This window comes from Lampris incognitus, chromosome 10 (genome assembly GCF_029633865.1).
Source record: "Lampris incognitus isolate fLamInc1 chromosome 10, fLamInc1.hap2, whole genome shotgun sequence".
Classification (NCBI taxonomy): domain Eukaryota; kingdom Metazoa; phylum Chordata; class Actinopteri; order Lampriformes; family Lampridae; genus Lampris; species Lampris incognitus.
This window is the reverse complement of record NC_079220.1, coordinates 27503261-27518307: the sequence shown is the minus strand read 5'-3', so window position 1 is coordinate 27518307 and position 15047 is coordinate 27503261. Positions and strand designations below refer to the sequence as shown.

Here is a 15047-nt window from a genome sequence, read left to right as displayed (position 1 = left end):
AAGTCCCCACAAGGACCCGCACAAGCAACATGATAAACCGTCTGCCTGTCATCATCACCACTCCATCACTCTATTGCAGTTAGTCGAACTTATTCCATTTAACTCCATAAAAGAATAAAAGTTATTCAAAAACATCATTTGCAAAGCAACATACTTACAAATCAAAAAACACTTTTTTCCCCTGTTATACTCAGTCATAGCAAACACGAGTATGTGACATCTACACAGAAAGTAAGGAGGCTATTCTATATAAAACTGTCCTTCCTAAATATTACCAACATGTGACATGTCCCAGGACCGAGGTCAAAATACATTGGACCATGTTTACAGTAACATCAGAAAAGGGTACAAGGTCTCCACACTTCGCCATTTAGGCCAGTCTGACCATCTATCTCTCTTTCTCACTCTGGCATATACAGACCTCCCATCAGCAAAAAAAAAAGAAGCCTTCTGTGAAAACCATAAAGACTTGGCCTGAGAGGGCTTCCACTCAGCTTCAGGACTGCTTTGAGCGGTGTACTCACTGGGATTTATTTGCACAACAAGACATAGAAGACTACACATCCACTGTCCTGTTTTACATACAAAACTGTACTGATACTGTGACTGTTGACAAACATATCAGACACTTTCCAAACAATAAGCCATGGCTGACAGAAGATGTTAAGATGCTGCTGGGGGACCACGACACAGCCTACAGGTCCGGCAATGCTGAATTATACAGCATTGTCAGGTCCAACCTGAAGACAGCCATCAAGGAGGCAAAAGCAGCGTACAGGCAGAAAATTGAAGGACACTTCAGTGAGGGGGACCCCCAAGCGTGTATGGCAAGGCATTCAGCACATCACAAACTACAAAGGCAGCAAAGACCCAACCGGCACCAGCAGCAGCAGCAACTCCCTAGTTGAGGAACTCAGCCACTTCTTTGCCTGTTTTGAGGTGAATGAGGTGTATGAGGCGGAGACTGACACTGCACTGATACCAACCACAAACTGCCTGGCACTTCATGTGAGCAAAGACGATGTCGGGAGAGTGCTCCGCAGTGTCAATCCCAGGAAGGCTGCTGGCCCAGACGGCCTTCTAGGGAGGGCACTCAGATACTGTGCGGATCAGCTGGCGGAGGTTTTCAGCAACATCTTTAACCTCTCCTTGTCATTGTGTACTGTCCCCAAATGCTTTAATTCTGCCACTATTGTGTCTGTCCCTAAAAAAACATCTATCAGCAGCCTTAATGTCCACAGACCTGTGGCACTCACCTCCAGTGTAATGAAATGTTTTGAGAGACTGGTCCCTAAAACACATTAAATCTGCACTCCCACCCACTCTAGACCAACACCAATTTGCCTACAGAGCCAACAGGTCAAGTGAGGACACCATTAACACAGCTCTCCATTCTGCACTGACACATCTGGACAGAGGTGACCAACCCGGCTTCAGAAAGTAAAAGTCCTGCCATGTATTTGTTCCACCCATGCATTACACCGGCTGAATTTAATCAGAACAACTCTTCAGCCAGGTAGAGTGAAATCACCTTGTTAAGGGAATGGCTAGAACAAATGCATGGTAGGACTTTTACTTTCTGAAGCCGGGGTGTCTGTCTCTGCATCTGGAGCACCTGGGATGTGAGGATGTTGCTCGTAGACTAGCGCTGCATTCAACACAATAATGCCCAGCAGAATGGTGATCGAGCTGCTCGAGCTGGGTGTCAGCCAGTCCACATGCAGATGGATAGAAGACTTTTTAACAAATTGTCCACAGACTGTCAGGCTGGGGACACACCACTCATCAACCCTGACACTCAGCACTGGAGCTCCACAGGGCTGCATGCTGAGTCCTCTTCTCTATTCACTTTACACACATGACTGCACACCAACCCGCAGTACAAATACCATAACAACATTTGTAGATGACATTACTGTGGTGGTGGCACAGTCGCCTCCCAGCAAGAAGGTCCTGTGTTCGAGCCCCGGGGTAGTCCAACCTTGGGGGTCATCCTGGGTCGTCCTCTGTGTGGAGTTTGCATGTTCTCCCCGTGTCTGTGTGGGTTTCCTGCGGGTGCTCCAGTTTCCTCCCACAGTTCAAAGGTATGTAGGTCAGGTGAATCAGCCGTACTAAATTGTCCCTAGGTGTGTGTGTGTGTGTGTGTGTGTGTGTGTGTGTGTGTGTGTGTGTGTGTGTGTGTGTGTGTGTGTGTGTGTGTGTGTGTGTGTGTGTGTGTGTGTCAGCCCTGTGATGGCCTGGCGGCCTGTCCAGGGTGTCTCCCCACCTGCCGCCCAAATGACTGCTAGGATAGGCTCCAGCATCCCCGCAACCCTGAAAGCAGGATAAGCAGTTTGGATAATGGATGGATGTGGTGGGATGAATACAGAATGCCAATGAGACTGCCTACAGGGATGAGGTCCACAAACTGTCAGTATATATATATAAAGATAGATAGATAGATAGATAGATAGATAGATAGATAGATAGATAGATAGATAGATAGATAGATAGATAGATGTAAGAAAAAAAACGTTGATACATTGCATTACAAGCGTGTTTCGTGCGTCACAAACTCGTCAGTGTGGTAAACAACAAAGAAAAACACACAGTCAGTACATATTACGTTGCTCTGCGTCACGCCCCTAATTTCGGTGGACAGTAACCAATGAGAGGATAGAAAACATTTGCGACATTACAACCAATGGGGTAGGTAGTTACGATGCGCAGCAACCAATGGTGGGATAGAAACGTTTCAACCAATGGGATAGGGGCTTTGGCTTGTTTTGAAGGGGAAAAACGTGAGGATTCAAAGGCCAGGGCACAGTTGAAATTGCATACATTTGACATATAACAAGATAACGTCAAATGGGGTAATTTACGTATGTCGTGTTGGGGCACAGTTGGAAGGGCAGACAGTTAAAATATAAAAATATAACATCTAATAAATGTCACATGTGTATCATCTAATGGAGGGGGGATAATGAAGACACTGTTTTACTTGTAATTACAAAGCAGATATTTTTTTCTGTCTACAGCTGGTGGCCAATTCATTTCTACTGTTCAAGGTAGACATATCAGGCTTGCAAATAATGGAATATTTCTCTGCCAAGCGTGGGTTACAACTTTTGCTGTTAATTGAATATGCATTGTTCATATATATCTCACTGGGAGTTGCACTTAATTTCGCTGTACAGCTGTGCAATGATCAATCAATCAATCAATCAATCAGTCAATCAATCAATTAAGTTGCATTTTATATAGCTCCTTTCTAGCTGCAACAGCCACTCAAAGCGCTTTACATTTCTGGTCAAGTCTGAATTTCAGACAGCTGTTATAATAGAGCACAAGCGGTTTGAGTGGTCGGTGGACTAGAAAGGCTCTATGTAAATGGAGTCCATTCACCATTTATTTACTCTTTACCCTGCTCGGCATTCATCCATTCATCCATCCATCCATCCATCCATCCATCCATCCATCCATCCATCCATCCATCCATCCATTCATGCATCCATTCATGCATTCATCCATCCATTCATTCATTTATTCATTCATAATTACTTGCTTCTCCAATTTATTTAGCTAAATAATTACCTGTGTCTTGATGTTTTGTAATTGAAGCTTTCGATAATTTCCTATCACCATCATCAAAGGCCCCTCTGCCAGCTCTCTGAAGCCCCCTTTTGGCCCCGCTCCCTCTATGTTTAGGAAGCCCTGGTTACGCAACTGCAAGTGAATTGGCTCACAGGAAACTTAATTTCAGCGCAGATGAATTTTAATGGCAAAGGTGACGAAAAGTTTTTCTCATGCATTGCTTTTCTTAAGCTTTGCTTGTGGACCTGCTCACAGGCCTTCCCCATTATTAGTTTCTGCCGCTGCAGACTTCACTTTCCATTCTGCTGTGGTGTTGCCTTCTGTATTCACCTCCACCCCCTTTATGTTGCTCTGTCACACAGGAAGTTACTCTTCTGCTTTTTTGTGCTTCGGTGGTTTCTTCTCGCCCTCTCCTTCCTCTCACACCCTACTGAGCTCATCATACAGTATGAGGAGCAGCGTGTTCTATACACTTTTATTATCTCACTGTGCCCAAAAGGCATGACCCTTTTTGACGTCTGCTAAAAAAACCCATCAAAAGTACATGTGGACAGAAGAGCGGGGACAGGTTTTAGAAAGGACAGACATGAGAAGGAAGAGCCTGGTTTCATCACTCACCCTTTCCTCGGGCCCAAGACAGGTGCAGTATGTCAGTCATTTGATGTTCACCTCACTGAAAGCCCAGCGGGTCATTGGGGGACATGCTTGTTCACCCATCATGCCTTTTGTCGTGCTTTTGGAGCGAGTTGTTAATTCTTCCAACCTGATTTCTTTTTGTTTTTCTTTCGCCCTGTGGTAGATTTAATTCTCGGTGAAAGGAGTTTGCGTGACCTTCGCCCTCCTGGATTACTTGTGGAGATTCGTGATGGGGAACGCCGCAGGCGGGGGTGTGGTGCAGGAACAGGCCGAGGCCCAGGAGACCGAGAACTCAGTAGGGACGGCGCCAAGTATGAGCAATCCCACACCCACCGTACAGAAGAAGCAGCTGGCTCCCCCTAAACTGCCCGTACCCCCAGAGAAGGAACTGGAGGAGCGATTCAACGTGGTGCTGGTAAGTGACAGGAGAGGAAACCGGCTCTGAACAAACTAACAGCCTTCCTCAACTCGCTTCACCCACCTGTCTCAGGGTGGCATTAATATACTATATATGCAGTGAAATCATAGAAGAGGTCACACAAAGTAGCACCAGTCGATGTAGATTGTACGAATTAAGTGTCTTTAAAAGGAAAAAATGCAAAAAATGATAACACAAAAGAATAAATGTCACTATTCATAATGTTGGAACTGGGGCATTCGGGTGGCATAACAGTCTATTCCGTTGCCTACCAACACGAATCTCGCCGGTTTGAAACCCCGGCCAGGCTTGGTCGGGTGTGTCTGCGTGTCTGCGGGTGGGGAGCCGGATGTGGGTATGTGTCCTAGTCGCTGCACTAGCGCCTCTTCTGGTCAGTCGGGGCATCTGTTCTGGGGGGAAGGGGGAACTGGGGGGAATAGCGTGATCCTCCCACGCGCTACGTCCCCCTGGCAAAACTCCTCACTGCCAGGTGAAAAGAAGCGGCTGGCGACTCCACATGTATATCAGAGGAGGCATGTGGTAGTCTGCAGCCCTCCCCGGAATGACGGAGGGGGTGAAGCAGCAACCGGGACGGCTCGAAAGAGTGGGGCCGGATACAATTGAGGAGAAAAAAAGGGGGGGGGGGCAACAAAAAAACAACAGCAATGTTGGAACTGAGTAATTGGATCATCATTCACACACTTTTTTAACGTCCAAAAAGCATGTGAAGTATACGTTCTTATGACTAAATCAGTGCTTACAACACAGAAGAATACAGACATTGGATACTTGCTTCACTTTCAAAAGCTACAAAACAAGTAAGGTCTTCACAAATTAAGAAAAGTGAAAGTATAAGGAGGTTAAAAAGCAAATCCCATTGTACCCAGGACTGAGAGGATTCTGTCTGGTGAGCTCAGGTTGCCTTTTTTTCCCCCTTTTTTAAATAAATGAGCTAAATCTCCCTTCTTGTGCAAAGTCTAGTACTGAGTCATTTGGCCGGTCTTTTTGCCCGCACATCTAAAGCGTGTGTGATGTGGCAAATTGGTAGTCAGGGGAGGGAGCAAGGTGCTCATATCAGAAGAAAAAACAACCTCCTCATTCTACTGAACCAAGTTTCCAGCTGCATTAAAGTAGTTTCTTTCTCTGAATCTACACGCACAGTTGTCGTTTTTTTTTTGGACCAGGGTAGAAGAGTGCCTGTGTGGGCTGCTGGCCCCAAGAGGAAGTTGAGCAACACAGTTTATGGAGCATAAGACCGGAAGGCTAAGGTTTCACCATCATCTAAGATTTCACCATTATCTCAAAAGTTTGGCAAACACATCACTTAATGACGATACCAAGTCCTTTTTTTTTTACGACACTGGCGACAAATACGATGCGGTTTTCAGTCACAATTTTAGAGAAAACAATATGTTGTTTTATATATTAGCTGTTTATAGCAATGTTGAGAAAATGCTTAGGGAGCAGTTAATGGGAATGTCAGTTAAGAGTCTGCACTTGTTATTCTTAATGTTTTAGGATAGTTGAACGAGTATTTATCGACTTGTAGAGTGGCTAACCATGGTTGATGCTGATGTGTCATGATGTCTATTGGGAGGGGAGGGGTGCGTCCATGACGTCGCTGTAACCCTTCTTTAATAAGGATAGAATTTTACTTCAAGGTCAGGTATAGTATGAGTTGACTGTGTGTGAATAATCTGGATGAGGCAAAAGGTAAATACAGTTGCATGGAGTTATATTGTAGATAGATGTAGAGAGTGAATAACAGTATGTGCCAATATTTATATGATGGTTCGCAAATACAAAAATATACTACTACTACTACTACTACTACTACTTTTGGCTGCTCCCGTTAGGGGTCGCCACAGCAGATCACCCGTTTCCATCTCTTCCTGTCTTCTGGGTCTTCCTCTGTCACACCAGCCACCTGCATCTCCTCCCTCACCACATCCATAAACCTCCTCTTTGGCCTTCCTCTTTTCCTCTTCCCTGGCAGCTCCATGTTCAGCATCCTTCTCCTAATATACCCAGCATCTCTCCTCCACACATGTCCAAGCCATCTCAATCTTGCCTCTCTTACTTTGTCTCCAAACCGTACAACTTGAAAGGTCCCTCTAATATAATAATTCCTAATCATGTCCTTCTTCATCACTCCCAGTGAAAATCTTAGCATCTTCAACTCTGCCACCTCCAGCTCCGCCTCCTGTCTTTTCATCAGTGCCACTGTCTCCAAGCCATATAACATAGCTGGTCTCACTACCATCCTGTAAACCTTCCCTTTAACTCTTGCTGGTACCCTTCTGTCACAAATCACTCCTGACACTCTTCTCCACCCACTCCACCCTGCCTGCACTCTCTTCTTCACCTCTCTACTGCACTCCCTGTTACTTTGGACAGTTGACCCCAAGTATTTAAACTCATATGCCTTTGTCAAAGTAAAGGTCCTTTGGACCTGCTGTTGATAATTTATCACCACTCAAACACCAATGTGGAAAGGTTAACTGAAGATTCGTGCAAGCATGGACCAAAACGTTTCTTAACTCCTGATCAAGAGTTTTTTTTCCTTATATTGGCAAGATTGCGATGTGGAATGTTAGAAGAAGATACTTCAAGCAGGGCAGGAATTTATGTAAGTCACTTCTCACGCACCTTCACAACCTGGATTGACTTCCTTCACACAAGATTTCGATCCTTTCCAATATGGCCATCCAGAGAGACTGTTGACAAACCATGGCCATATTTTTCAAAGAGACATACCCATCAGCTAGGGTTATCGCTGATACCACAGAAATATTTATTGAAATGCCAAGTTCTTTGAGATCGCAAAGTGAAAGCTACTCAAATTACAAGCATCACAATACAGCTAAGGGGCTTATAGAAATTGCACCATCAGAAGCTGTTACCTTTGTCTCAGACCTGTATGCTGGCCATTGCAGTGTCAAGGCTATAACAAAAGATTCCGGAATCTTGCAGCTTCTTGCAGAGGGCGATTCCATTGTGGCAGACAAGGGCTTCACAATAGAGGACGATTTACCACTAAAGACATACCTCAACATTTCACCCTTCCCGAGAGATAATGCATCCCTTACCATTGAAGAAGAGATAGAGACACGACATATAGCCTCTGTAAGGGTGCATGTTGAGAGAGCTGTCAGGAGGATAAAAACATTTCGTATTTTGAAAACTATTTTTCCTATTTCTATGGCACCTGATTTAAATAAAATTTGGGTTGTCTGCTCTTATCTTACAAATTTATTACCACCTTTGATAGCTGACCAATAAGGTAAAAATATAAACAGTAAAATTAAGCTGATTTAATTGTAAGATCTTCTAAGATTCTGAGTGTTGTTTTTTTTTGTTGCTCATAATACTTTGTTTAGAGATCAGCTTGGAAATTGGTCTTTTGTTTAAATTTTGATGCACCTTAAACCCGGTCCGAAAGTAACATAACACAACAGCTGATGACAGTACTGAATTTACAATCTGGCGCGCATCCTATACACCTTGTACCACAATGCATTGCAGGCGCGCTGAATAAGGAAAACGGTGAATTGAAGCAAACAAAAAACAAATAGACTTTCTGGTAATCTCAGTGGACCTTAGGAACGGCACATACAAGCCGTACATTAAGCCCCACAACATGCTGCAGTATGTCCTTAGTGAAAGCAACCACCCACCCTTCATCTTGAAGAACATCCAGGAAAGCATTAATTGAAGACTCTCAAAATTATCATCAAATGAGTCCATCTTCAATGACGCTACACCCCCATACCAAGATGCACGATGAAAGAGCGGCTACAATTTTAAGTGCAAGAACATCCCACCATTAAATACTGACTACCAGCAAATCAACAAACGTAGCAGAAGACGAAACATCACCTGGTACAACCCAGCCTACAGCGACACCATGGCCACAAACATCGGTAAGCAGTTTTTTAAACTTTTGGATAAGTGCTTCACCCCGGACCACCAACTGAGGAAGATAGCTATTCAACAGCAACACCATTAAAATTATTTACAGCTGCATGCCTAACTGTGGTGTATTGATAAATGTTCTATCATTCACTGTGGATACGGAACTACTTATTGTTTACATGTTGTTGACCGGATGTAACCCCGCCCAGAAAGGATATAAATATTAGGTGCAAAAGCGCCAAAATCCAGAACTGCGCTCTCCAATGCCTTGACAGTCAGGTGGACATGTACAGCCGAGAGATATGAATAAAAGCTCCTTTACATAAAGTAATCTCCGGGTACTCTGTCCATACGAACACAACACTAACATTCAACAAATGATATTGTCACACAACACAAGAATCGAGACCAAATCAATGACACTTTCATCACAAACGGACACCCCCAACTGCAACTGCCGTGTGAACGACTCATGCCCCCTCGAAAGAAAATGCCAGACGAAAGGAGTTATCTACCAAGCTACGGTGACGAGAGAGGACAACGGCAAAATAGAGACATACATCGGTCTAACTGAACATTCAAAAAGAGGTTTAATGCACACGTGTGTAGCTTCAGAAACAACCGTTTAAAGAATGTAACATCTTTAAGCTGTTATATTTGGTGATTGGCGGACAGAAACAATCATTCAACCACCTGGAAAATTCTCTCAAAAAAACAAAGCATATTTAACCAGTGGTAAAATGTGCAATCTATGTCTAGCTGAAAAATATTTTATCATTTGCAAACCAGAAATGTCCACATTGAATAACAGGAATGAATTGGCCAGCAGTTGCAGACATAGATGTAAGCATCTATTTTGTAATTTTAAATAAGTAATGCCAATAGACAAATACCATTAATCTTGTATGCAAACCCCCCCCCCTTTTACTGGACGGTTAGCGATCACGTTTTTGAATTTTTGAATGTAGGCACCTCCCCCTTCTCTAATGGACGTTGTGCACTTGATGTGCACGACGAGGCAGTTAATATGTTATATTCTTTCCCGTGTAACTTTATTGACAGCTGATGATTGCCTATGGCATGAGACGGGCTTGTACTGTCTCTTAAAGAATTAACTTGACTCGCTGGATTGATTTTCAGAGACTTTCTTTTGATAATTTAGAAAATTAGTGGGATTTTGTCAGCTTTCACATAAAGCTGAAGTGAAGGTTTAGAATCAGAAACATTATTTGTCATTTCATTTCATGCACTTGCGCACATGAAATGAAACGAAGCATCGTTTCCCCCAGCCCACAACAGTGCAACACAAAGACAAAAACACATATCCAAACTACAAGAACTACAAGAACACATATATCCAAACCAACACATTTAATCTAAACTAAACAAAACAAAGAAAAAAAACACTGTCCAGGAGAATGAACGCCAGCCAGGATGACTGTCATAACTGTCGGTCTGCATAGGCTAGCAGTTAGCTTAGCCTGCCCTGCTTCCACGTCCTGCCACACCACCCTTTGTGTTTCCCCTTCGGGAGCAGCTCCGATCAGGGTTGTGGTCCTTGAACCCACAGGACACAGCAGACCAGGCTCCCTCAGCCTATCCAACGCTAGCTCTCCCAGCCAGACACCTTCGACACACCCACCCGCACTCCACATGACGACACTAAAAACACAGTCAAGGCTAGGCGAGGCCGCCACCAGACCGCCCTCGGCGTTATCGGAACTGCCGGTCTGCATGGGCTAGCAGTTAGCTTAGACTGCCCCGCTTCTGCGTCCTGTCAGACCGCCCTCGATACCTCTTCGGGCACAGCTCCAGGCAGGGCCGTGGTCCCTGGGCCCACAGGATGCAGCAGACCAAGCTCTCCCAGCCGATCCAGCGCCAGCTCTCCCAGTCATCAAACGAAGACAAACTTAGATGCCGACGTGGACAAAGACACTGCATGGACGGTACTGGGTGAGACCGTCACAAACATGAATTTGCGCCGCCATCTTGCCACACCGGAAGCAGAAAAGAAAAATCACATTATAAAATCTCCTCATTTATTTTATATAATTGTGTTGCTGTGTAACTCCAAGCTGTGGTAGGTCTATAAAATCAGTCACTCATACCAAATGAGCTCATCTTCCTCAGCCAGGTAAAGTAAACGGAGAAATTCCAGGGTTATTCTAGTTCACCAAACTAGACTGATCCCTCCTCTAAGAAATGGTTCCTCTCTAAACTATTAGCAGTGATATTTGTTTTACAAGAGTCATCAAATTGCTCTAAAAATGATTTTATGCTCGTCAAGATTCGGCATTTTTGTCAGAAATATGATTTCTGCCATTGTGGGACACATGCACAGCTGATTTTAACAATATATTTTTCCAATATAATGTAGAATACATTCCCTTGTAGAGGAGCTCAAGCAGGAGTCGTGACAACTTTCTCTTTCGGGTACACAACGTGCACCATTTATTCCTTCCACCATTATAACAACAACAAAAAACCCGCGCAGCGGAAGTGTGTCACTGTAAACCCGAACCGAGGAAACAGCAGCTGTAAACTAACGTTCCTACTAGCTCAATAAGGGGAATTATGTAGCCCCATAACCACTACACATGTCCCCCCAGAATTCGCCTTAATACGAAAAGTCAGTGTGGCGAGGGGGGTGGATCTCTCTGCCCCAACGGCTCCGCTGAACAGGAGCTGGGGGCTGGTTAACCGCAGGCAAAGCAGCAGAGTCCTCACAGCTGGACCGGGGAAAGGGAGGGGCTGGGGAAGCAGGGGGCGGCTCGCCGGGGGAGGGGGGCAGAGCCGGGGGGCGCCCCCGCCGTGGGGGCAGGGCAAGACCAACAGAGCGGTCTAAGTCCAGGTGAGCAGGCTTGAGGCGGTCCACAGAAACCCGCTCCAGCCTGCTGCCAACCTCCACCACAAAGTGCTTATCTCCAGTGTCCCGTACCCGAAATGGGCCGTCGTAGGGTGGCTGCAGGGGACCGCGGTGCGCGTCGTGACGGATGAAAACATACTCCGCCGACCGCAGCTCCGTGGGGACATAGGACTAAGAGCCGCCATGCTGAGAAGTGGGGACTGGTGCAAAAGCCCTGGCTTCCTCCTGCAGCGCAGTCCGTTGGCATGTGGCGGACCAGGGAGCTGTGGCGGTGGGGAGGAAATCCCCCGGGACCCGAAGTGGCTGTCCGTAGACCAGTTCGGCGGATGAGGACTGGAGGTCCTCCTTGGGAGCCGCCCAAGGCAGTTTGTCGACCCAGCGGTCGTCCTTGAGGGTAGCCCGCAATGCGGCCTTCATCGAGCGATGGAACCTCTCGACCAATCCATTCGCCTGAGGGTGATATGCTGTGGTGCGATGGAGCCTCACCCCTAAACCCGCGGCGATCTCCTCCCAGAGCGCTGACGTGAATTGCGGCCCTCTGTTCGAGGAGAGGTCAGATGGGGTGCCAAAGCGGGCGACCCAGGTTCCGATGAACGCTCGGGCAACCTCAGGCGCTGTCGTGGACGAAAGCGGGACGGCCTCTGGCCATCGCGTGGTCCTGTCGACCATGGTGAGCAGGTATGTGAAACCACGGGAGGAGGGTAGGGGGCCCACCAGGTCCACATTCACGTGGTCGAACCTCCTCTCAGGTACCGTGAAAGGTATCAGGGGCACTTTGACGTGCCGGAGCACTTTGGAGCATTGGCACTCCACACAGGTGTCAGCCCAGTCCCTCACATCCTTTTTGAGTCCATGCTAGACAAACTTTGCTGCCACCAACCTCTGTGAAGGCTTTCTGCCAGGGTGAGACAGCCCATGGACTGCGTCGAAGACCCGTCGCCTCCAAGCAGTCGGAACGACTGGTCGGGGCTGACCCGTAGAGATGTCGCACAGGAGCGTGGCGCCGGCGCCGTCGAAAGCCACATCCTCCAACTGCAGCCCTGTGTCAGCGGTCCTGCATGCCTGCACTCCTGGGTCGGCGGCCTGGTCAGCCGCCATCTGGCTGTAGTCGAGTCCCAAATGGGCGGCACCAGCGATGGCCCGGGAGAGACAGTCAGCGACCGGGTTGGACTTCCCAGCGACATGCCTCACGTTGGTGGTAAACTCTGAGATGTAGGCCAACTGTTGCTGCTGGCGGGCTGACCACGGCTCTGCCACCATGGCCATCGCGAACACCAGCGGTTTGTGATCGACGAAAGCCGTGAACTGACGGCCCTCCAGTAGGAAACGAAAGTGCCTAACAGCGAGGAAAAGGCCAAGCAGCTCACGATCAAAGGTGCTGTATTTGCGCTCTCTCAGGTTCAACTGCCGGCTGAAGAAGGCAAGCGGCTGCCACGCACCGCTCACCCACTGCTCGTAATCCGCGCCGACAGCGTAGTCCGAAGCATCCGTCGTGATGGCAATGGGCGCTCCAGACACAGGGTGTGCCAGCATCGCTGCGTCAGCCAGGGCGGCCTTCACATCCTTAAAAGCCGTGTCCCTCTCTGCAGACCAGTCCACAGCGTGTTTGGGGGCTGTGCCCTTCAGAGCCTCATATAGGGGGCGGAGGAGATCGGCAGCCCGGGGGATAAACCGGTGGTAGAAGGACACCATGCCAATGAACTCCCGGAGGGACTGGGCCGTGTGTGGGCGTGGAAAGTCTGCGACGGCCTCCACCTTAGATGGAAGGGGGGCCGCCCCGTCCTTGGTGACCCGGTGGCCCAGGAAGTCGATGGTGCTCAGACCAAACTGGCATTTGGCCGGGTTAACTATCAACCCGTGCAGACTGAGTCTCTCGAAAAGGGCTCTGAGGTGGGACAAGTGCTCGGACACGGAGGTGCTAGCGACCAGGATGTCATCCAGGTACACAAAGAGGAAAGGCAGGTCCCGCAACACTGAGTCCATGAGGCGTTGGAAGGACTGCGCGGCATTCTTAAGCCCAAACGGCATGCGCAGGAACTCGAACAGTCCGAACGGAGTTGTCACAGCCGTTTTGGGGACATCAGCGGGATGGACGGACACCTGGTGGTATCCACGGACGAGGTACACCTTGGAAAGGATCACTTTCCCAGCCAGGTGGGCGGAGAAATCTTGGATGTGAGGGACCGGGTAGCGGTCCGGTGCTGTTGCGTCATTGAGCCGACGGTAGTCACCACATGGACGCCACCCACCGCCAGGCTTAGGCACTATGTGGAGGGGTGAAGCCCACGGGCTGCTGGAGCGACGGATGATGCCGAGGCGCTCCATGTTCTCAAACTCCGCCTTGGCGACAGAGAGCTTGGTCGTGTCGAGGCGCCGAACTCGGGCGTGCACCGGCGGGCCGGTGGTGACGATGTGGTGCTCAACCCCATGTCTGGTCGTAGATGACGAGAATGTGGGCTGAGTGAGGTCAGGGAACTCGGAGAGAAGATGGAGAAACACGTCCTCATTGGAGAGCATGCTGGACAGCCTGACGAAGCCTGTATCGCTGAGCGCACACGCGTGTGAAGCGAAGGTGACGGCGTCAATCAGGCGTCGATTCCTGACGTCCACCAGCAGCCCATGAGCACAAAGAAAATCCTCACCGAGGAGGGGAAATGCCACGTCGGCGGTGACAAAATCCCAGCTGAACCGCTGTCCGTTAAAACGCCTCGTGCCGTACGTACGGATGGAGCTGCCGTTAGCAGCTTCCATGGGAGGGCCGTGAGCGCCCGACAGGGCGTCCACACTCGATGCAGGTACGACACTCCTCTGCGCCCCAGTGTCGCATAGGAAACGCCGCCCCGAGATGGAGTCTCGCAGGAAAAGTAGCCTGTTGTCCTCCACGCCGACGCCCATGGCCACTAGTGAGCGCCGGCCTTGGCGTCTCCCGACGAGCTGAAATTGCACGGGGAGTTGCACTTTTTCGCCTTGGCCCCGAACTTTTCATGGTAAAAGCACAGGCCGGGCTCCTGTCGCCGACAGGGGGTTGCCGCGGCGACCACCATGGAGTCACCAGGTGGTGGCGTGTGGGGGTGGGCAGGGGTGAGCGCGGACGCGCAGTGCTGCTGTTGGCTGGCCAAGAAGAACTCGTCAGCTTCTTCAGCTAGCTTGCGGCAATCGGTAATGCAGAGAAAAGAGACGGTGGGCCCTCTCGGCGTCGGAAAGTTCAAAAATCTTCAAGAGGTGATCTTTGAACCCCTTGTATTTGTCTGCCGCCGGAGGATTTGTAAGGAGGCTCACCACTCTAGTTGCAGTCGAACATCCGAGCGCCGATACCACGTAGTAGTATTTAGTAGCATCCTCCGTTATTTTGCGGATAGCAAACTGCGCTTCCGCCTGGGCGAACCATGTCGTTGCCGATGACTCCCAGAACTCTGGCAATTTGAGAGAAACCGCGTTGATTTCGTCAACCATGTTCGTTCGAAAGATTGTCTCTGATAACTACCAAGAGACAAACGTCGGGGTCACCAGTGTAGAGGAGCTCAAGCAGGAGTCGTGACAACTTTCTCTTTCGGCTACACAACGTGCACCATTTATTCCTTCCACCATTATAACAACAACAAAAAACCCGCGCAGCGAAAGTGTGTCACTGTAACCCGG

The 15047-nt window shown here is 48.4% G+C and overlaps 1 protein-coding gene across 2 annotated transcripts in view; it reads left to right on the top strand.

Annotated features, from left to right (window-relative positions):
* Positions 1-4022: 4022 nt before the first annotated feature.
* The window catches only part of fmnl1a (formin-like 1a), a 31071-nt gene continuing 20046 nt past the window's right edge, over positions 4023-15047 (top strand). Inside the window, exons 1-2 of one of the 2 annotated variants that reach the window (XM_056287229.1) lie at positions 4023-4213; positions 4373-4624. In XM_056287229.1, the coding sequence (XP_056143204.1) occupies positions 4439-4624 (186 nt within the window). In that variant the 5' untranslated portion in view covers positions 4023-4213; positions 4373-4438. Of the gene's footprint in view, positions 4214-4372; positions 4625-15047 lie in introns of those variants that run through there. The other variant, XM_056287230.1, reaches the window with a different exon arrangement.